This window comes from Cebus imitator, unplaced genomic scaffold (genome assembly GCF_001604975.1).
Source record: "Cebus imitator isolate Cc_AM_T3 unplaced genomic scaffold, Cebus_imitator-1.0 Scaffold45, whole genome shotgun sequence".
NCBI lineage: Eukaryota > Metazoa > Chordata > Mammalia > Primates > Cebidae > Cebus > Cebus imitator.
In genome coordinates this window covers 5,983,693-6,007,888 of record NW_016107360.1, presented here as the reverse complement: position 1 = coordinate 6,007,888, position 24,196 = coordinate 5,983,693, and the positions used below count along the sequence as shown (strand labels likewise).

Genomic DNA, 24,196 nt, shown 5'->3' with positions numbered 1-24,196 from the left:
GTCAATTCGGCTGTTGAAACATCAATTCACTTATATTCCTAAGTTGTCCATTCTCTTTAGCATTTCGTGAAATCTTTTTTCAAGGTTCTTAGTTTCTTTGCATTGGGTTAGAACATGTGCTTTTAGCTCACAGAAGTTTATTACCCACCTTCTGAAGCCTGATTCTGTCAATTCATTACACTCATTCTCCATCCAGCCTTGTTCCCTTGCTGATGAGGAGTTGTGATCCCTTGCAGGAGGAGAGGCATTCTGGTTTCGGGTGTTTTCCTCCTTTCTTTGCTGTTTTCTTCCCATCTTTGTGGATTTATCCACCTGTCATCTTTGTAGTTCTTGACTTTCAGATTGGGTCTCTTGAGTGGATGTCCAGTTTATTGATGAAGTTATTTCTGTTTCTTAGTTTTCCTTCTAACATTCAGGCCCCTCTGCTGTAGGACTACTGAGGTCCACTCCAAGCCCTGCTTGCCTGGGGGTCATGTGCAGTGGCTACAGAACAGTAAGGGTTGCTGCCAGTTTCTTCTTCTGCCATCTTTGTCCCAGAGGATACCTGCCAGATGTCACTCTGAGCTCTCCTTTATGAGGTGACTCTTTGGATATACGGGGGTCAGGGAGCTGCTTGACAAGACAGTCTGTCCTTTATAGGAGCTGAAGTGCTTAGCTGTGAGCTCCGTTATTCATTCAGAGCTGCTGGGCAGGTATGTTTAAGTCTGCTGCAGCAGAACTCATAAACCCCCATTTTTGTTTTTTTTTCCCTGTGCTCTGTCCTGGGGAGTTAGGGCTTTATTTACAAGTTTCTGTTGTGCTGCTGGCTTTTTTCAGGGCTACCCTGCCCAGCAAGGAGGCAGCCACTGTCTGCCTGTAGAGGCTTTGCTGAGCTGCTGTGGGCTCCACCCAGCTGCCATGTGAACTTCCCTGCAGTCCTGTTTATATAGGTATAGTTAGAACTGCCTCGGCAATGGCAGCACACCTCTGTAATGGTGGACTCTCTCTGTAAGGGTGGGCTGCCTCAGCAATGGCAGACTACCTCCATAGTGGTGGACTGCCTTGGTAATGGCGGACACCCCTCCCCCACAGAGCTGCACCGCCCCAGGTTCAGCTGTGCTTGTTGTGAAACTCTCAATCCAGAGCATTTCAGATTGCTTTTTTTTTTTTGTGGGGGTGGGACCAGCCGAGCCTGATCACCCGGCTCCAGCCTCAGGGCCCATTTTTTTCTCTTTTTAGTTCAACGGTCGATTCTGTCTCCCAGATGTTCCAGTCGTCTGTTGAAAAGGCACCAGGATCTGTGTGATTTCGTGTGGCGACCCACTGCGCTGGTTGAAACAGCCGCACTGAGATTCATGGCACTTTTTTGCCCGGGAACCTCCTGGCCTGGCTCCCTGTTTTAGTCCCCTTTATTATCAGTTGAATGGGTGTCTCAGTCTCCCAGGAGCTCCAATCGCCAGCTGAAACGGCACCCAGATTCGTATATTTTGTACAGAGAACCGCTACGCCGGGGCACCAGCCAAAACAGCTGCGCTGGCCAAAATAACTGCCCTGGCGAACCGTGGGGCTCCTCCACCTGGGAATCTCCTGGCCTGCGGGCAATAAAAATCCATCTGGAAATGCGGTGTCCACTCACCCTCTGTGGTTTCGCTAGGAGCTGCAATCCTGAGTTGCTCCTAATTGGCCATTTTGGATCTGTCCCCCTCCTCTTTACACATTTTGTTTTGCCTGTTACTTAGAAGCCAAAGAGACAAAACCTACTGCTTTCCCCATTTGGTATATAAAGATATTGAGGTTTTAAAAGGTTAAGCAATAACATAGCCAGTAACCACAGAGCCAGTATTTAAACTTATATATATATATTATTTCAATGTTTCTATTTTTTTGGTACCGTTCCATCTTCTGATGAATGGCAAATGTTCCAATTTTGTCTAGTTCCATACAGTTGACGTTTCAGTGTTCATAATTTTTTGGTATAGATCAAAATTTCCATCTAGTGTCATCCTCCTTTTCCTTGAAGAAAATTTCTCTAACCTTTCTTGTAGTGCCAGTCTAGTGGTGATAAAATCTTTGAGTTTCTGAATGTGTTAAAATGTCTTTATTTTGCTATCATTTTTTTAAAGGTATAAAATTCTAGGGCTACAGATGTTTTCTCTTTCAGTACATTGAAGTTGCTACTCCACTTGCATTGTTTCCAATGTGAAGTCTGTTGTCATCCTTATGTTTGTTCATTTGTGTAAAATTTGGCTTTATGGATGACTTTGAGACTTCTATATTGTTTTGACCAATTTGAACAATTTGGTGTCATTTTCTTCCTGTTTTTTGTATTTCGGTTTATTAAGTTTCTTAAGTTTGTGAATTTATACTTTTGTACTTTTCATCAATTTGGAAAACTTTGGCTGTTGTTTTTCAAATATTTCCTTTCTTTCTTCTTGTTCCCCACTTTGGAAAGTCCTAGAACACGCATTAAACTCTCTGATATTTTCCAGGTCTCTACTTAACTTTTTGAACACACGAAATACAGATATAATTACTTTTAATATATTTATTGGCCAAGTCTATTATCTGTATAATATCTGGGTCAGTTTTGATTTGTCTCTTTTTTCATGGGTTGAATATTCCTATTTCTTCACATACTCAGTAAACCTTAATGCAATGCCAGACATTGTGAACTTTACCCTGCTTAAAGATGAATATATTTTCACTCCCATACTTTTGAGATTTCTTTTCCTGGTATAGATTACTTGTAAAGACTTTGATTCTTTTGGATATTGCTATTTAAGATTTGTTTGGAGGGACCAGAGCAGTGTCTAATCTAAGGGCTAATTATACCCCACTTACCAGGAACAGACCCTGTCAGTATTCTGCTTATAAATTATAAGGGCTTCAAGTCCAATTCATGGAAACAGGTATTCTCTCTCATCCTGTTTGAGCTCAATGGGGACCCGATGATTCTTTCCCCAGCCTTGGGTAGCTTCCTCACATATAATACACTATTCAGCACTCTGCCTAATACTCAAAGGAGCCTCTCCATAAGTTTCTGGAGTTCTCTTTGTATGGCTCTTTCCTCTTTCGTATTCAGTTCTGCAAACTGTAGCCACCTTGGACTCTGTCTGGGTTTCCCTTCGAATGCTATGGCCTGGAAATTCTCTCAAGGCACAAAACTGAGATAATCATAGTGCTCACTCCATTCGTTCCTCACCTGTAATAAATCCCTGTTCCTTATTTGTCATGAATACCCCCCCTGCCTGATGTCCAGTATCTAGAAAGCTGTTGTTTTTCATGTATTTTGCTGAAAGTTTGTTGTTTCAGGCAGGAAGGTAAATCCAGTTTCTGTTACTTCATCTTGGCCCAAAACAGAAATGTATCTCTTGTTGTGGTTTTAATTTGCATTTGCCTGACAACTTTTCAGGTTAAGCGACCTTTCTTATGTTTACTAGGCATGAGAATCTTTTTTTGTGTGAACTGTCTGTTTAAGTATTCTATCCACTTTTATATTAGATTATCTGTCTTTGTTTCTTTGTAGGAGTTCTTTATATATTTTGTATATGAGTTTTTTGTTTGTATTGCAAACATCTTTTCCCATTTTGTGGCTTACACTGTTATTCTCAACAGTAACTTTTGATAAGCTAAAGTTTCAAAATTTTAACATAGTCAAATTTATCAAATTTTTTCTTTATAGTTAGGACTTCTGTATCCAATTAAGAAAATTTTGCTTACCCCAATATCATAAAGATATCCTTCCTCACATGTTGCATATGTTATTGTTTTGCCTTTCACATTTAGGTTTACATCCATCTGGAACTAATTTTTAGATATGGTATATAGTAGATTCCGTCTCCCCCAACTCTGGCAACTTTCTGTCCAATTCACCTTAGAACCACTTCTTATTATTGTTTGATTCTCTGTATAATATCCTCCTTAAGGGGACCTGAGTTCCAGTTTTAATTTTTTTATTTTATATTTCTCCTTCTTTCAAGTTCCATGAGTCTCATGAAAGCTCTGATCAGCTTCTCATACCCTTGAGCACATCTATGAATCATCAAAGGTCTCGAGGGGAAAAGCAGCACCAAACATTAGGCAAATCTCTTCGTGCTTTCTTCTGCTGCCATCTTAGCCCCTGGAACACTGACTTCCTCAGTGCTCTTTAGATGCCCTTCAGTACATTTAAACAGATTCAGTTAAATATTTTATCCAGCTTTTCTAGTTGTTTCCAGAAAGAACGGTACTCTGTTAAAAGTTCATCTGTTAAAGCTGGAAGCTCTACCCACTGAATTTAAGCTGGAATTAAACAACCTTAATCAAGCGACATCAAAGCCAGAACCATTTCAGATTCTACAGAAGGGCCTAGAGCTTCTTGCTGGCAGGACCCCCTAATTATAACATTTAATTTTTGGATCTCATCACATTGAAGTGATATTTTACTTTAATCTCACATTATAATAGCCCTAATGTTGTTGTATAACTTATACATGGGCTATGGAGAGAATTCCAAAGGGCCTACAATAGAATACAATGCAGTGACAACACATGCAAAACGAAGAAAAAACTGTGCATATTGTTATACAAAATTTGTGATTAACCACTTATTAATCATTGGGAGAAGATAATCAACGATAATCTCCATAAGATATATAATTTATTCATTTATTTTGAAAGCAGATTCTCTATTTTCTTGTCATACACCTAAATGTCTGAATCTCTAGGCTAACTGGGCTGGCTTTATATTAAGATACCCATTCAAAATGTTACATATTCTTAAGTCATGCCAAGCAGAGTTGCTCTTACTTTGCAGTTTCTGTGACAGACCACACTTTCATGAGCAGCTTCGATTCCTTGCTTCTCAGCTTCAGATCAATGAAGCCAATGGCAAGACGGTCAAACCATGACCCCTTTTCTGTGTCCTTTTACTCCTTCCCATTCCATCTTCAGTCCCAACTTAAACTCAGGAACAACCCTCTCCTCCACTTAAGATACCTCGTATCTTATCCAGCTTCCTATTTCCTTTAGGAAAGTTAGAATTTTTTATTGATTTCATTTTAACTAAAACTCATTCATTCTTGCATGCCCTCAGCTTATCATATACATCTTGAGTCTTTTTCCTATTAATTATCTAAAGAGGAATATCCTGTCAGTGAAGGTTTTGGCACACTATGAATGACTACTGAGCTCCATCCTTCTGAAATTCTTATGCTGAGACACTTTTACTCTATCAGGAAGATAACCAAATGGAAGCTCTACATAAAAACATATTGTGCTTGTGGGAGTGTGGGGTCTAGATATTTGCCCCTTTAAGATCCACTGGTGCTTTTTATCACCTAATATAAAGCTCATTTCTCAGAAGCACCTTTCCAAATGCCAATATTTACAGTCTATTAGAGGTATCAGTTGAGTGCCATCTGTCTCATCGCTGCAATATAGGAGATTTCTCCAAAGACAAGTTGGCAGATTTCCTTCTGTGTAGACTGGTGCAGATGCCCTTGAATGGCATTTCTTTGGGCAAACATTAAGCATTCCTGAGTATATGTATTTTGTCATTTTAGAGAATGCATTGTGGCTTCAATGTCCACAGCTACAACTATCTAGCAGCCACATTAAGTAATATCAAAAAAAGGTGAAATTAATTTTAATGTATATTTAATCCAGTATATCCAAAAATATTATCATTCAACATGTGAGTAATAGAAAAAGTGAGGTATTTTCCACATTTTATTTGTGGTAAGTCTTTAAAACAAGGTATGTATTTTATATTTTCAGCACAGCTCATCTGGTTTCTTCATTAGAAAATGCCAGACCTGTATTTTCATTTCAAAAAATATGCAGGGACAAAGGTAGATTCACACACCCAAGTTGTTTCAAACACACTATGTTTTCCAGTAACTGAATCAAATATCAATTTTTAGATTTAAATCAATTGCAATTTATTCCAATAAGAAGTCAGTTCCTTAGCTGCTACATTTCAAGTGCTCAGTAGCCATGTAAGAATCACAGCTATTCCATTAGAAGCACAAGTAGAGCCAATCACATTGACAGTGTGTCTTTCTTTAGTATACCTCTATTGTGCATTAGCTTATCCAAAGCTAACCTTCATGGAGAAGTTCAGTGTTTCACAGCAGAAGAAACAAGAGAAAATGTGCAAACTGTCCTCAGATAAAACAATCTTTCACATCATTAGGAAACAATGGCTAAAAACACCTGATACTCCAAAGTTGTCAGTTATTTTAAGATAGTATGTAACAATTTGAAAGGGTGCAAAAGGATAAACTGGTATTATGTTATCTGACTTTAACCACTATAGGACTTTAGTTTAAAAATACACATTTCTGTGAAACGAGAAAAAAATATCAAAGAATGTTATTATTGAATCCCGTAAGGACTTCAGGCCAGTTGTCCTTAACTATTGCACCATGTCAATGAATCTGGCAAATACACCTTTAAGTTTTATTTCTACAGCAACTTCAAGAGAGTTTTACCACTGAAGTTAAGCAGCACCTGTATCCACCATCCTTTAGTTAATCGATAATCTTGGGAGGTCAGGCTGAATTCTGGGGGAAGAAAATTTCTAAAACTTGATCTTAACCAAACTTACCAGCAGCTAATAATCACTGACAGCATTTTAGACACCCCAGCTTTATCATTCTGCCATTCGAACTCTTGTATCTTAAGCTAGGAGTTTCTGCTTACAGAGTGGGGGCTGTGGTGGTTAACAGACCTCCCTGGCTAGTCTATTCAAGCTGATCAAATTCCGCAATTAACTGCAGAAACTCTCACTTGGACCAATACTCTTAAATGGAGTGTGGGTGGGTTGAGGAGGGGGGCCTGGAAAATTCAAGTCATTCACAAGATGTTAAGATGAATTATCTACCCACAAAAGGCACCTTTTATGGGGAAACTGCATTGTTGCTCCACAAGCTGCAGTTGCCATGTTATCTCAGTCACACTACACGGAGCACATTCAGGAATGTTAGCACAAAGGGCATAGACGGAAAGACTAAGTCTGGTGGTCTGAAACTGCTTCCAATATTGAAAAGAAGGTAAGAGAGTATAGCAAGATCACGCTACGTGGCCTAACAGCCTGTAGCATGAACTCTCCCACAGTTAATGAGCAAGAATTCAGAATGCATGTTGAATTTGCAGAACCATTTCTTTCATGGAAAGAAGCTGCCTATGGCTCTAGATGACTCAAATGGCCCTTAGCTCCTTCTCGGCAAGTCACTCTTGGATGGTTATTTGTACCATGGAGGCTACTAAACACTTTTTCTAATAATAGACCTTTAGTAACAGTGTGACAGCATTTTATTGGAATTTTAATTGTTCAAAATTTTAGTGTACACAAAAAGACTTCAACGAAATCACATTTTGAACACAACTTGAAATATGAATTTCCTCAAAATTTCAAAATATATCAAAGGTATATCTACCACTTCAAATGTGTGTGTCAGAACTGTAAAGCATGTTTATACTGTGGCCACAGGGCTGGATCCTTTTGGCTGGTGAGCAGAAATACCCACTTCCCTTTGTTAGTGTGGTGGCATTTATTCGCACAGCTATGAGGGAGCCTGGAGAGCTCCGTGCTATGATTTTAACATTCAGCTTCATCACAATTTCAGATCTTTAAAATGTCTTAAATAATCTAGTCATTCATTAAGGAGGGGTACTAGTACTGAGCAATGTACCTGGAGTTCAGGGATTCAGAACGTGTGGTTAAAATGCTATGAATGGGGTAGGTGAGGAGACATACACAGTAAGTCACACTGATAAAGGAGAAGACAGCACTCTGTAAAATACCGAAGTCATGTTGCAAAAAATTTTTAAAAGAATTTAAAAAGCACATCATTTAAGTCTGAAAAATAAACTGGCATCAGGGATGCATAAATTGTGAGTCAACATGTAGTCTAGCTAAGACATGAAGCATTTTTTGATGATTTAAAAGGAGGGTGAATAGAGACGGTGACAAGAATACACTGAGTGATCTTTCCCTCTAGCACAGAATAGGACTTCAATTAAGGACAAAGAGGCAGTGAGTACGTGCACATTCTGAAGGAAATAGACAAGGGTTAGGACAGGTAAGTCCCTCCAGGGTTTGGTAAGACACATTTCAACAGGCCACCCTCCTCTACCTGCATGCACACCTTCTACAGAAAGTACTATAGGGAGGAAGAGAGCAAAGGAGGCCATCTGCACAGCATGAGTTATCAGCCATGACGGGGAGGCCATGGCACCTCCCTCCCTCTCTGTGGGTAAGACAGAAGACTGGGTCCCCCAACCTCCACTCTAAAGTCAAGCAAGAGGAGTAGGAGAATCACTTATAAAAACTTTGGGAACCAGCAGGAAGTGAATCTTCAATGTGCTCCTTGTTTGGACATCTGCCTAGGTAGAAACAGAGAAGGAAGATGGAACCAGGTGGCTGGTTATACTGCCAAGTGCAAGAACTGGAAGGATTAAAGTGGAAGTGGCTCTGGCATATACATCCCTGAGGAGGTTCCCTTTCCCAGAGGACCTCTACACATGTTCCACCAGAAACCCAGCACATGTATCCTTGCTGTTAAGGGTGAAGATGGACAGTCACTGCTGGCAAGGGAAATAGGAGCAGTCCTTAAGAAAGGGCCACAACAGACAAATCATACCCCTAAACCCCTCCCAGTGATAAATGGGCAGAGAGTGGGGATGAAATAATCGAAGTCTCCCTCCCAACCCCAAGTTCTTAGATGAAAACTTGGCCTTGACATGGAGATGAGAGAGAAATTTCCAAACAGAATATGCTGAGTTGCTTTTGGTTTATTTTTTAAGTTTTGAATAAGAAAGGGGGACCAGGAAATTACAATACCTTCCCAAGATATTAGAAAGAGGTCAGCTACCAGTGCAAAGAGATTCGCAGGGCACAGGCAAGATTAGTAATTGCAGAAAGATAAAACTGTTTCATGACTGTTATTCCAAGGAATTAATATTAGTCAATAAGCCAGTGACACATGTGTTCACTGTATTTAAATAATATGATTAAAAGAAAGAGAAAGCTAACCTACTTACAGATTTACACACCTCTCTGTTAACTACTGAAAATTCATTTTGCATTAGAAACATTTCAGATTTGAAAAGTATTCAGGAACATGTACATTAATGGAATATGGTACCTGCTGCCCTCACAGAGTAACCCCGGGCAAAGGGTTCAGCTGCTAGTCATGAGGATGCACTCGGGGGCTTATTGGAGCATAAGTGTAGTTACAACTATTATGTTTCAAATTAGTTTTTTTTAAGCATCTAATTGTGTGCTACTAAGTATGTAAAAGACGGGCATAGTAGATTCATAATCAATTTAATCAGAGAGATTTTATTTGCAAAGCCATCTGGAAATTAGCACGAACATACAAAACAATACCTGAGTGGTGACCCTGAACATGCTGCCCAAATTGTCCAACAATTCTGTTATTAATAGCAAGACTGCACTTGTATTAACGACAAGAATAGCCACCCAATTAATTTAGGTGCAAAGTTGAATGATAAACAAGAGAAAAATAATCAAGATAAAAACTGTGCCCAAAGAACAGCAAAATACAGGGAACTGCAATGTGAAGAGACACACATTCTAAAGAAAAATGGCATAAAAATATTTAAAGAAAAATTTTCACAAGAAAAATAAAAACATTTAGAAAACCCCACAACTATATAGCATAAGCTTCAGTTTCAATATAATCTACAGTATACAGTCAACTCTAGAAGTGAGCAGCTATGTCAGCCACAACTGAAAGATCTAAGTGAACAGGAAGATTGAGTAGGTCTAAATGAAAGGCAACATTCTCTAAAGTTTATACAAAGCAGTGCTTGGGAATTTGTACATAGTCTGTCTCTGATCTGAGCTCTCAGATTATACAAGATAATACCTCCTTTTATTAGCTTTAAATATTGACATGGGAATCAGCAAAAAGGTGATGCATTATTTTTGTATAGATAGGGGAAGAGTAGAGGGTTAGTTTAGGATGATCTCAAAATTATACAAATCTAACTCGGACAGCACTGAAGATTAGCCCAATGTAATAATTATGAAGGTTACTCTGGAGGGAGTAGGAAGAAGGCACCAGCCATGATCTCATTCCAAATGAACCTTTCTCCCCTAAGAAAGCTGCTAACCAGGCAATGGATGTCCTGGCCCTTGTCCCAGAATTCTGGGGGATTTGGCACCGGCGTTTCTTTCCAACACCTTCTTTCAGGACTGTAAGCCTTACACATTTAACACCATTCCTCTTTACTAAGCATCAGACAGTTATTCTTCCTGCTCCATTTTGCACAGCCTCTGAAATCCCTGTGATGCTGCATTACAGATTTTAACTGCAGATTTTCTAGTTCCTGGCCCATGTGACATGACAGGCAGCATCTGACAATGATAGAGACACTATGACATTCCTCAGCTAACACAGTGTGATACAAGACTATCAAAAAAATATTACCTGTTTAGGCTGAGCTCCTTTTGAGAGAATGTCAAGTAAATCAGCAGAAGAGATGAAATAGAAGCGAGGAAAGGCTACGCGCTTGGTTTCCAGATATTCAGCGAGAGCTTTTTCACAAAGAGAAAGCCTGTATGAATGAAAAATCTTTTTAAGCATACCTTGTCCATTCAGTCATTAAAACTTCAGCAAAACAAAACTCAAGACCTGTGCGCCATTCAATACAGTAAACTCACTGTTTAACAGGTAGCCTGCTTCCCGCTTTTGACACCATCATCTTGGCTTATGACTAATATACAAGTAATGCCAAGTAAAAGAGTACTATGCCACGTACACACACACACACACACACCCCATTAGTTGCAGCTAAATATAAATTACACTTAGGTTTATGTTATTTATTGCTTTTCTGAATGACACTCCTAATCAGAAGTGAAGACTAAGTTGTCATCCTTCATCCTGAGAGCAAAACACACTGGTAAGATGTAATTGGTTTAGGGTCTTCTTTTCCCCACCGGATGTCTACAAAACACAAGTGACTTCACTCCTCTCAGGTATTCAGAGGAGTCATTAGATCTAGAATTGGTTCCACTTTATTGCCCTTAGCAAAGCAGAAATGACCCAGAAGCAGGGTCCCAAAGCCCCAAAGAGCTACACTCAACCGAAATAATTAACTTCACCCTTTTTAATACCAAAACACTTTAAGACTATAAAACTGTTTTGTTTATGTAATATACAATTTTGTCTAGATCTTTTCCTTACCTTGGAATTAAAAAGGACTGCAGTTCCATAACCCATCATTTTAGTACCAGATCTGCCCATTTTTTAATCAACAGCCAGAATATTCTTATGACCACTAACTGTTATAGAATTAAATGTGAAAATTACCTTACAGATGTCCCTTGGGTCAATGATTTCAACAGTGCTACTATGCTCCCTAAGGATAATTTCTAATAAAATGAAAGGGTATGCAAACTAAGGAACTACATTAACTGAGTGCAAATCCCAGTTCCTGGCACACAGTAGGTGCTCAATCAATACTTACAGAATAGTTTGATGAAAGAATTAATCAATCAATCATGTCAGTGCTCTTGACAATAAGATATTCTAATTTTACCAGTATAAAACTCCTCTCAGAAAACAAGTATTTTTGGATTTACATTAACTTACAATATATACATTCCACGTAACATGTACGAGGCAACTAGACAATTACAAGCAAAATTACAAAATAATTTAGTAGAGGTTGCACCTATAACAACACAGTATTAAATACTATTAGGTATGTGAAAGAGACTCATAAAATTACAGCAAATTAATCATCTTCTATAGCTTTATTCTTACCTGGACTGTAAATCTTTAAGTTTTTCATAGAGATTAGGTTGGCATGTTGCTTCTAACACATTTTTTACTTTGGCTGTCTTGAACATTAACTCCTGAATGAAAGCACAATATAAAGCCATGGATATTAAAACAATCTTTTCTAAACTTTTAATCGTTTTGAGAATCAAAAAATGAAGAACAAAGAATGAAGGGGCAAGGTTCAAGAGATTTCTAAGAATGTCTGACACCACAACTGCTTACTTTTGCTTTTCAACTCTTAGATGAAGATCAAAAGCAATGTACAAGCACATAGTTTTTATCAAAATAAATGTAATAAGCATTGTCACCAATTTAGGCCCACACAGAATTTTTATCTTCTAAATCAAACAAAAAATAAAGAAAGGGAAAAGAAGGAGAAAAGGATGGGAGAAAGGGAAGAGGAAAAAGGAGAGAAATGGAGAGAGGAGGAGAAGAGAGGTGAGGGAGAGAGAAAGAGAGAGACAGAGAAAGGGAAGGAGAGGGAGAAAGACAGAGTGAGAGAGCACGCAGAATCTTAACAAGCTCACCTATGTATAAAAGTGACACAGAGCTAAACAATCTGTTTTTTCCTCCTCAAAAGTTAAAGGAATTAAAATTGATCCACAACTTCTACTTTAGGTAGAAAGAAGAAACCGTTTAATTCAATTTTATGAGAAATAGTTATTATCCTTTGCTAGAAATCTCTCAAATCAATTAGCATTATTATATGCACAATGCTATGTGGTTTCTGTGGCTCTTACAGAAAAGAAAAACCCAAACTAGTAGTATGATTTTCTACCTGTTGTCCTTTCTCAGTCTTTTACTTACGAAGACTGTAAGTAAAAATCTGTTTACCTTTTTTTACCACAAATGTCAGCAATCTATGGCACATGGGACAAATATGGCCTGATGTTTCTCTTTGCATGACCTAGAAGCTAATAATGATTTTTACATTTATTTTGGAGACAGGGTCTCATCCTGTCACCCAGGCTGGAGTGCATGGTGCAGTCATAGCTCACTGTAACCTCAAACTACCTTGGCTCAAGTTATCCTCCTACCTCAGTCTCCCGAGTAGCTAGGACTGCAAGCGTGGGCCACCTTGCCCAGCTAATTATTAAAAATTGTTTAGTAGAGAAGGGGTCTTACTATATTGCCTAGGCTTGTCTTGAACTCCTAGCCTCAAGTCATCCTCCCACCCTGGACTCCCAAAGGGCTGGGATTATAGGTGTGAGCCACTGAGCCTAGCCTGCAGTTTTAAATCATTGAAAAACATCAAAAACAGCATAATATTTTGTGACAAATGAAAACTATGTGAAATTCAAATGTCAGTGTCTACAAATAAAGTTGTATTGGCATATAGCCATATCTATTTGTTTATGTATTATCCATGTCCTCTTTCATGCTTTGATGGCACTATTCAGAATGTGTTAGAGGGGCTTCATGATCTACACAGCCTGAAATATTTATTACTTGGCCTTTTGCAGGAAAAGTCTCCTGACTCCTGCTTACTCATGCAAAAATATATTCATTTTTATAAATATGATGCTCCAACTCATGTTTCTTTGCAAAACTTTGCTAGAATAGCATACAGCCTGTCTTTGACAAACCTTAAATTCAGCATCCACCCCATCAAATCTTCTAGCATCTTCCACAAGCTGGATTCGAATATCCTCTGAACAGACAAAAATGCTTTCCAGGTGAGACCAAGTTCGCTGGACTTCCATCCAAGTAAAGATGATCGAGTCTGCTATGTTCAATTTATTTTGCCAGCTTAACACTTGCTCAATGAAATATTCTACATACTTGCTTTGAAGAAGAGTCTGCAACTGAACCTAAAATAAAGGCAAAGAATTTTAAATAGTAGCTAAATTTAGTAGACTGTGAGTGCTATGAGGGAGGCACTATATCTACTATGTTTATTGCTGGATTCTTAGACCTACCATGTAATACCTGGAACTGGCATTTGTTTTTGCTGAATGAGTGAATTAATGGTAGTAAATACTCATATTAACATTTTTCCAAACAGAAAAAAAATAAATACATAAAACAACCATATCTCATGTCTTTCTCAAGAAGGCCATTTATCTACTGCAGGCAGAAAAAAAGTTGTGTATTGGGGTTCAGCATTGGGAATTAAACTGTATTCTTTCATTATTATTCCTTGCATCCCGGCCTATTAGTCATGCCAAGATTATGCAAGTATGTGTTTATCAATCTTAAAAAACAATTTAGAAAACTGCCCCCCACCAGCCTGCTAGGCCCTCGTGCTTCCACTTTCCTCCCTTCTCAGTTCACTGCTGAGCTCCACAGCTCTCTTTTCAAGTATTGATTGCAGTTTTATTTTGAAAACAATGCTGTAGTTAATATGGTTTTTGTTTCTCATGTTTATATTAAAAAGAAAATCTAACAAACTCTGTTTTAATTAAAATGTGGCTAGTGTGTCTGGAATGCTTCTATCCCACAGCATTGCATCTCTGCCTAACTGAAATGTTCTAAGTCTGTCTTCACATGTCTTTTTTTACCTTCCAACTTTTATTCTGGGTTCAAGGGGTACATATGCAGGCTTGTTACATGGGTGAACTGCATGTTGTGGAAGTTTGGTGTGCAGATTATTTCATCACCCAGGTAATGAGCATAGTACCTGACAGGTGGATTTCTGATCCTCACCCTCCTCCTGCCCTCCACCCTCAAGTAGGCCCCAGTGTGTAACATTCCCTTCTTTGTGTTCATGGGTACTCAATGCTTAGCTCAGCAGGGCTTGTTTTAATGCTATGCAGTCTAGCTAGTACTTCTCACCATCCTATGACATGAAATCTCAGCAAGTCACTAACCAGCATGACCTCAACTCCTCATGTTTCTCTCCTCTAGGTATTTAACATACTTGACTCTTTTTTGAGGGAAAAACGTTATCCCTTCACTTCTTTATGATATTACAGTATGCTGTTTCAACTATTTCTCTGACCACTCTCTTGCTGCCTCCTTTTTGCCTTCTCCTCTTGTTCCCTAAATTCAGCCTTTTCCAATGCTCTATTCTCAGCCGGCTTATCTTCTTTACTCTCTTTATCTAGTTCATCAAGTCTCAAGATACTGATAGTAAACTCTCAACCACTAGTTCTTGGCTGCACCTCTGTGTTGAGCTGTGGTCTGGTGTTCCACCTTGGCATAAATGTCCCTCACACTGAATAAGTCAATTAGGGTCATCTCTCCAAACCAGTTTTTTCCCTAAATGTCTTATGTCTAATAACACTACTGTCATTTCCTGTCTGTCCCTTCCCATGTGTGAAGAGATACTAACACCTATAATTTTAGAATTCAAGGCCACAGATCATGTTCTCAGACTATCTACTCAGGCCTACTTTTCACTATTCCCATAAAGAAAATGTATAGTCCAAGGAAACTAGAATCTTGACATTACCTTTGAATGGCAGAGACATCCTGTCATCCCAAGGTACTACTAATATTGTCCTTATTGCGTAAATATCCTTTTCTGACTTCCAGTTCTTGGAGAATAACAGACTATCCTTCAAGTCTCAGCATAAGCACCATCATCTTCTAATGCCCTCCCTGGATCTTTCATCCACCTTAATCACAAAGCTTCCCTGTCTTAGACTCCTTGGAGTCCTTTTGTTTATCTCCCTACTCAAAGTGCATCTTCCTAGAGAACAAGTGTTCATAACTTTGGATCCCAAATGGTATCATACCTGGAGTCTATAACAATTAAATGCTCAATGAATAAACAGATGTTGAGTATTAAAACTAGGAAAAAGTAAAAAAATAACAATTTTTTAAAAATCTGATTTAAAATATATATGCACCCACATCAGAGAATCTAAATATATAAAAATATTAACAGATCTGAAGTATGACATAAACTGCAGTACAATCTACTTTCAACAATGAACAGATCATATGGACAGAAAATCAAGAGGGAAACAGTGGACTTGAACACTTTAGACCAAACAGACCTAATGGACATAGACAGACTATTTCATCCAGTAGCAGAATACAGATTTTTCTAAGCACAAATGAAATATTCTCCAAGACAGATCACGTGTTAGGCCAATGATATGGTTTGGCTGTGTCCCCATCCAAATTTCATCTTGAATTCTCACGTGTTGTGGAAGGGACCCAGTGGGAGGTAACTGAATCATGGGGGCAGGTCTTTCCCATGCAGTTCCATGATTGTGAATAAGTCTCACAAGGTCTGATGGTTTCAAAAGGGGAGTTTGCCAGCACAAGCTCTCTTCTCTCATCTGCTACTATGTGAGATGTGCCTTTTACCTTCTGCCATGATTGTGAGGCTTCCCTAGTCACGTGGAACTGTAAGTCCAATAAACCTCTTTCTTATGTAAATTGCCCAATCTTGGGTATGTCTTTATGAGTAGCATGAAAATGAACTAATACAGTAAATTGGTACCACTACAGTGGTGTGCTGCTGAAAAGATACCCAAAAATGTGGAACCAACTTTGGAACTAGGTAACAGGCAGAGGTTGGAACATTTTGAAGGGCTCAAAAGAAAATAGGAAAATGTGGGAAAGTTTGGAACTTTCTAGAGACTTGAATGGCTTTGACCCAAACGCTCATAATGACATGATCAACGAAATCCAGGCTGAGGTGGTCTTAGATGGAGATGAGGAACTTGTTGGGAACTGGAGCAAAGGTGACTCCTGTCATGTTTTAGCAAAGAGACTGGTGGCATTTTGCCCCTGCCCTAGAGATTTGTTGTATTTTGAACTTGAGAGAGATAATTTAGGGCATCTGGCAGAAGAAATTTCTAAGCAACAAAGCATTCAAGAGGTGAGCTGGGTGCCATTAAAGGCATTCAGTTTTATAAGGGAAGCAGAGCATAGAAGTTGTTCGGAAAATTTGTACCCAGATGATGCGACAGAAAAGAAAATACCATTTTCTGAGAAGAAATTCAAGCTGACTGCAGAAATCCGCAAACGTAACAAGGAGCCAAATTTTAATCCCCAAGTCAATGAGGAAAATGTGTCTAGGGCATCAGAGACCTTTGTGGCAGGCTCTCCCATCACAGGCCTGGAGGCACAGGAGGAAAAGGGGGTAACCTGGGCCAGGCCCAGGGCTCCCATGCTATGTGCAGCCTAGAGACTTGGTGCCCTGCATCCCAGCCACTCTAGCCATGGCTGAAAGGGGCCAACATAGGGCTCGGGATGTGGCTTCAGAGAGGATGCAAACCTCAAGCTTTGGCAGCTTCCATGTGGTGCTGAGCCTGCCAGTGCATAGAAGTCAAGAACTGAGGTTTGGGAACCTCTGCCTAGATTTCACAAGATGTATGGAAACGCCTGGATGCCGAGACAGAAGTCTGCTGTTATGGGCAGTGTCCCCATGGAGAACCTCTATTATGGCAGTGCAAAAGGGAAATGTGCTGTGAGAGTCCCCACACAGAGTCCCTGCTGGAGCACCACCTAGTGAAGCAGTGAGAAGAGGGCCACTGTCCTCCAGACTCCAGAATGGTACATCTACTGACGTCTTGCACTGTGCACCTAAAAATGCCACAGACACTCAGTGCTAGCCTATGAAAGCGGCTAAGAGAGAGGCTTTAACCTGCAAAGCCACAGGGGCAGAGCTGCCCAAGACTATGGGAGCCCACCCTTGCATCAGCATAGCTTGGATATGAGACATAAAGTCAAAGGAGATCACTCTGGAGCTTTAAGACTGGACTGACCTGCTGTATTTTGGAATTGCATGGTGCCTGCAGCCCCTTTGTTTTGGCCAGTTTCTCTCATTTGGAATGGCTGTATTTACCAATACCTGTACCCTCATTGTGTCTAGGAAGTAACTAACTTGCTTTAGATTTTTCAGGCTCATAGGTGGAAGGAACTTGCCTTGTCCCAGATGAGACTTTCAAGTGTGGACTTTTGAGTTAATGCTGAAATGAGTTAAGAGTTTGGGGGACTGTTGAGAAGGCGTGATTGGTTTTATAACGTAAGGACATAATTTCAGAGGGCCAGGGGCAGAATGATATGGTTTGGCTGTCTCCCCACCCAAATGACTGGGAAAATATCAATGCATATAGCAATGAATTTAGATTAATTAGTGATATAATTTGGCCATGTCCCCACTCAAATCTCATCTTGAATTCCCATGTGTTGTGGGATGGATCCAGTGGGAGGTAATTGAATCATGGGGGCAGGTCTTTCCTATGCTGTTCTTGTGACTATGAGTAAGTCTCAAGAGATCTGATGGTTTTAGAAAGGGGAGTTTGCCTGCACAAGCTCTCTTCTCTTATGTGCTGCCACGTGAGACCTGACTTTCACCTTCTGCTGCAATTGTTAGGCCTCCCCAGCCACATGGAACTGTAAGTCCAATAAACCTCTTTCTTTTGTAAACTACCCAGTCCTGGGTATATCTTTATAAACAGCATGAAAACAGACTAATGTAGCCACAAAACAAGCTTTAACGAATTTAAGAGAACAAAGAATGAAAAGCAGGGAAGACTGTCTACAAGATAAATAACATTAAAAACTTTCAAAAACCTGAGAAAGATATTAATATCCAGTTACAGGAAGGTCAGAGAACACCAAATAGAACTGACCCAAATAATACTACCCCAAGTCATATAATAATCAAACTCTCAAAGGTCAAGGACACATAGAGAATTCCAAAGCAACGAAAGAAAAGCAAGTAAGATAATAAAGGAGCTCCAATTTGACAAGAGACACCCCAGCAGAAAGAATGTAGGCCAGTATAGAGTGGAATGACATTCTCAAAGTTCTAAATGTAATGAAAAAAAACTCTGCTAAACAAGAATACTGTGTCCAGCAAACTATTCCTTCAAATATGAGGGACAGATTGAAGTCTATTCCCTGACAAAAAAAAGCCAAGCTAATTCACCACTACCAGGCTAGTTTTACAAAAACAGCTAAAGGAAATTCTTCAATCTGAAATAGAAAACATCAACATTAAAAAAATTTTTAAGGCATAAAACCCACTGGCAAAATAAAATACATGAACAAACACAGAATATTCTAGTACCATAACTACAATGTGTAATCCACTCATACCTCTGGCACAAAGCCCAAGAGACAAATCTATCAAAAACAATAGCTACCGCAACCTGTTAAGAGATAGACAATATAAAAATATGCAAACTGAGACAATTAAAGCTCAAAATGAGGGGTGGAGAGAAGGAATAAAGTTTGTTCATTTTGTTCTTGGGTTTTTTTTTCTTTGTGATCTAAGTTATCATCTCTTTAAAATAACTTGTTATATTTTTTTCTAAGCCTCATGGTAAAGCCTATAATAGATTCACTAAAAATAAAAAGCAGTGAATTAAAACATTCTAGAGAAAATCACTTATCCATAAAGGAAGACAGTAAGAAAGAGTGGAATTACAAAACAACCAGAAGATAAGTGACAAAATGACAGCAATAAGTCCTTACTTAATAATAATGACCATAAATGGACTCAATTCTCCAATTAAAAGGCATAAAGTGGCTGAATAAAGAAACATAACAGAACTATACAGTCCCTATAAGAAACCCACTTCACCTATAATGACACGCATACACTGAAAATGATAGAGTGGAAAATGATATATCAACTAGAGACCAGAAAAGAGTATTACTAGCTATACATAGATCAGATAAAATATACTATAATCAAGGCCTTAAAAAGTGACAAAGAAGGTAATTACATAATGATAAAGCAGTCAATTAGGCAAGAGGATATAATAATTATAAATATTAAGTATCTATGCACCCAACACCTAAGCTCCCAAGTTTATAAAACAAACATTAATAGACCTAAAGGGATAAAGCAAAAGATAGACTGCAAAACAAAAACAGTATAGGACTTTAACATCCCACTCTCAGTAATGGACAGATCTTCCAGATATAAAAAAATCAACAAAGGTCTGGGAGCGATGGCTCATACCTGTAATCCCAGCACTCTGGGAGGCTGAGGCAGGAGATCAAAACCATCCTGGCTAACAAGGTGAAACCCCATCTCTACTAAAAATACAAAAAACTGGCCAGGAATGGTGGCACGTGCCTGTAGTCCCAGCTACTCAGGAGGCTGAGGCAGGAAAATTGCTTGAACTCAGGAGGTGGAGGTTGCAGTAAGCTGAGATTGCACCACTGCATGACAGAGTGAAATTCTGTCTCCAAAAAAAAATCAACAAAGAAACATCAGACTTAAACTACACACTAGACCTAGTAGGCCTGACTGACAGAACATTTTACTCAATTGCTGCAGAATATACATTCTTTTTGTCAGCATATGGATTCTCCAGAATAGATCATATCTTAGGGTGCAAAACAAGTTTCAACAAATTCTAAAAAGTAAAAACCCTATCAAGTATCTTTTCTGATTACAATGAAATAAAACTAGAAATCATTAACAAAAGGAACCTTAGAAATGTCAAAAAGACATGAAAATTAAACAACATGCTCTTAACCAACCAATAAATCAATGAAGAAATTAAGAAGAAAATGTAAAAGTTTCTTGAAACAAATTAAAATGAAAATAAAACATATCAAAATCTATATAACAAAATCCAGTAATAAGAGGGAAGTTTATTTGAAGCCCTTCTACTTTTTTGATATATGTGCTTATTGTAAGCAATAGCAGGTATATCAAAAAAGTAGAAGGGCTTCAAATAAAGCTATTGCTTATTGTAAGGGCTTCAATAAGCTATTGCTTATTTTAAGTAATAGTACACGTATCAAAAAAAAGAAGGCCTTCAAATAAACAACCTAACAATAGACCTCAATGAACTAAAAAAGCAAATAAAAAACCTAACTGAAAACTAGCAAAAAGAAAGAAATGACAAGGATGAGAGCAGAAGTAGATAAAATGGAAACTGAAGAAACAATATAGAAGAGCAACAAAATAAAAGTTGGTTTTATGAAAAGATAAGCAAAATTGATAAGCCTTTAGCTAGACTAACAAAATGAAGCTAGCATTACCATGATACAGAAATCAGAAAAGAACACAAGGAAAAGAGAAAATTACAGGCCAATATTACTGATAAACATAGATGCAATAATTCTCCATAAAATACTAACTGATGGAATTCAACAATACATTAAAAAATCATTTACCATGAATTAGTAGGAGTCATTCCAGGGATAGGATAGTTTAACCTATGCAAGTCAAGAAACGTGATGTATCGCATCAATAGCTCCAAGAAGAAAAATTATATGATTAGTTCAAGAAATTTCGAAAAGGCATTTAATAAAATTCAACATCCCTTTATGATAAAAACTCTCATCGACATTGGTATAGAAGGAATATATCTCAAAATTGTAAAGGTCACGTATAACAAACCCACACCTAACACTGTACTGAATGGGAAAGACTGAAAGCCTTTCCTCTAAGATCTGGAGCAAGACAAGGATACCCATTTTCACTATTTGTATTCACTATAGTAATAGAAGTCCTGGCCAAAGCAATTAGGCAAGAGAAAGAAACAAAAGGCATTCAAATTGGACGGAAGAAGTCAAATTAGTCTTGTTCTCAGATGACTTGATCTTTTACCTAAAAGAACCTAAAGGTTCCACCAAAAAACTGTTAGAACTGATGAACAGGTTATGGAAAGTTGCAGGATACAAAGTAGACATACAGAAACCAGTTGCATTTATATGTACCAACAGCAAACATTTGGAACAAAATCAAGAAGGTAATCACATTCACAACAGCTGCAAATAATATATGTAGAAATCAAATTAACCAAAGAAGTGAAAGATGAAAAGTGAAAGTTTCTATACAAGAAACATTATGAAACACTAATGAAAGAAATTGAAGCCACACACAAAAAAACAGAAAGATATACCATGCTCATGGACTGGAAGAGAGCATTGTTAAAATGACAGTATTACCCAAAGCAATTTCTAAATTCAGTGCAATCCCTATCAAAATACCAACAACTTTTTTTCCACAGAAAAAGTTTCAAAATTTATATGGAATCATGGAAGAGCCTGAAAAATATCAATCCTGAGCAAAAAGAACAAAGCTAGAGGCATCAAACTATCAAAAATTTCTTTGAATTTTTCTCCAAAGCTATAGTAACCAAATCAGCACAGTACTGACATAATAATAGACACAGAGTCCAATGGAGCAGAACAGAGACCCAAGATATAAACCCATACATTTACAGCCAATTAATCTTCAACAAATGTGCCAAGAACTACATACAATGGAGAAAGGACAGTCTTTTCAATAAATGATGCTGGGAAAACTGGAAAACTGTATGCAAAAGAATGCAACTAGATTCCTATCTCTCAATGTAAACAAAAATCAAATCAAAATGGATTAAAGAGTTAAATCTAAAACCTGAAACTATAAAACTACCAGAAGAAAACACTGGAAAAATGCTACAAGACATTGGTCTGGCAAAGATTGTGTGTGTGTATAAGACTTCAAAAGCCCAGACAACAAAAGCAAAAGTGGACAAACAGGATCATGCTGAGATAAAACGCTTCTGCACAGCAACATAAACAAAGTGAAGAGGCAACCTACAGAATGGGAGAAAATATTTGCAAACTACTCATCTGATAAGGGATTAATAACCAGAATACATAAGGAATTCAAACAACCCAGTGGCAAAACAAAATAAAACAAGAACAAATCCAATCTGATTTAAAAATGGGCAAAAGATTTGAACAGGCACTTCTCAAAATACGACACACAAATGGTCAACTGCTGTATGAAAAAATGCTCAGCATCACTAATCATGAGAGAAATGCAAATCATAATACAATGAGATATGATCTCACCCCGGTTAAATGGCTTTTACCAAAAAGGTAACAATGGATGCTGCTGGCAAGGATGCAGAGAAAGGGAACCCACGTATGCTGTTGGTAGAAATATAAGTTAGTAAAGCCACTCTGCAGAACAGTACGGAGATTTTTCAAGAAACTAGAACTAAAAATATAATCCAGCAATTCCACTACTAGGTATATACCCAAAGAAAATACGTTGAAGAAATATCCACACTTCCATGTTTTTTGCAGTACTAATTTACAGTAGCCAGAATATAGAATTGACCTAAGTGTCCATTAACAGACAGATTTAAGAATAGTGGCACGACGCCGCAGACCCTGGAGCCTGCTCGCGTCGGGGCCTAGGTGAGGCCGCTGGATGAGCGGGCTCGGAAGCGCCTCGGCAGTAAAGGGACCCCCAAACCCTTTCGGGACCCTGTGAACAGGGACAGCCATCCAGAGAGCTGAGGAAGGCGTCCGCGCCCTCACCTCTAGTCCCCATGAGCTCCCAGGGAGCTGCAGTGCCTCTGGGCACAGCTCAGCCTTTAGGCCAAGCGGTGGCTGCAGCAAGCCAAACAACCCAGCAGCCCAGCAACCCAACCATGTGAGCACCTTGGGTTTGGTATCTGGAAAAGGAAGGGAGGTGGGATGCGGGGATGAAGGACAGGTGTGTGGCGTGCTGGCTCCTGGGACCCAGCACTACTGTCCTGAGGAACGTAGGGCGGCGCCTCACAATCGATGACTTTGAAATCGGGCGTCCCCTGGGCAAGGGGAAATTTGGGAATGTATACCTGGCTCGGCTCAAGGAAAGCCATTTCATCGTGGCCCTGAAGGTTGTTTTCAAGTCGCAGATAGAGAAGGAAGGACTGGAGCACCAGCTGTGCCGGGAAATTGAGATCCAGGCGCATCTACAAGTTTTTTCTGCAGTTTGTTCCATTTACACTACCTAGAGCTCCCACCCTGGGGCAGACACCCAAATCCTGGTTCCTGTCCTGTTCTCCCCTCACTCGCTCCCAGACACCCCAACATTCTACGCCTGTATAACTACTTCCATGATGCGCGCCGGGTGTTCCTGATTCTGGAATATGCTCCGAGGGGTGAGCTCTACAAGGAGCTGCAAAAAAGCGAGAAATTAGATGAACAGTGCACAGCCACGATAATGGAGGAGTTGGCAAATGCCCTGACCTACTGCCATGAGAAGAAAGAGATTCACAGAGATATTAAGCCAGAGAACCTACTGCTGGGGTTCAGGGGTGAGGTGAAGATTGCAGATTTTGGCTGGTCTGTGCACACCCCCTCCCTGAGGAGAAAGACAATGTGTGGGACACTAGACTACTTGCCCCCAGAAATGACTGAGGGGAAAACATATGATGAAAAGGTGGATTTGTGGTGCATTGGAGTGCTTTGCTATGAGCTGCTGGTTGGATATCCACCTTTTGAGAGCACCTTCCACAGTGAGACTTACAAAGGCATCCTCAAGGTGGATGTGAGGTTTCCACTATCAATGCCTGTAGGGGCCCAGGACTTGATTTCCAAGCTTCTCAGATACCAGCCCTTGGAGCGACTGCCCCTGGCTCAGATCCTGAAGCATGCCTGGGTTCAGGCCCATTCCCAAAGGGTGCTGCCTCCCTGTGCTCAGATGGCTTCTTGAGCCCTGTCTGCTTCTGTTTATGTTTGCTCAGGGAGATCTCCTAGCTCTGCCACCTCATTTG

General features: G+C 39.2%; 2 protein-coding genes across 2 annotated transcripts in view; one reads left to right on the top strand and one right to left on the bottom strand.

Moving 5' to 3' along the window:
* Positions 1 to 24,196, bottom strand: part of DNAH11 (dynein axonemal heavy chain 11) — a 403,839-nt gene that overhangs the window by 258,985 nt on the left and 120,658 nt on the right. The window contains exons 26-28 of the mRNA XM_017526963.2: positions 13,367 to 13,591; positions 11,763 to 11,854; positions 10,422 to 10,548 (exon numbers count right to left, since the gene is read on the bottom strand). Of these exons, the coding sequence (XP_017382452.1) occupies positions 10,422 to 10,548; positions 11,763 to 11,854; positions 13,367 to 13,591 (444 nt within the window). The remainder of the gene's footprint in view (positions 1 to 10,421; positions 10,549 to 11,762; positions 11,855 to 13,366; positions 13,592 to 24,196) is intronic.
* Positions 23,141 to 24,190, top strand: LOC108303195 (aurora kinase C-like). The gene is made up of 2 exons (XM_037737966.1): positions 23,141 to 23,364; positions 23,454 to 24,190. Exons 1-2 carry the CDS (start codon positions 23,141 to 23,143, stop codon positions 24,133 to 24,135), a joined length of 906 nt encoding a protein of 301 aa, XP_037593894.1. The 3' UTR covers positions 24,136 to 24,190.

What these genes read in the sequence shown, in the direction of transcription:
- LOC108303195 (XM_037737966.1), top strand. Translation starts at nt 23,141, where the DNA reads ATGAAGGACAGGTGTGTGGCGTGCTGGCTCCTGGGACCCAGCACTACT. An exon ending in GAAGGACTGGAGCACCAGCT is followed by an intron (nt 23,365 to 23,453) that starts GTGCCGGGAAAT and finishes ACCCTGGGGCAG; the next exon opens with ACACCCAAATCCTGGTTCCT.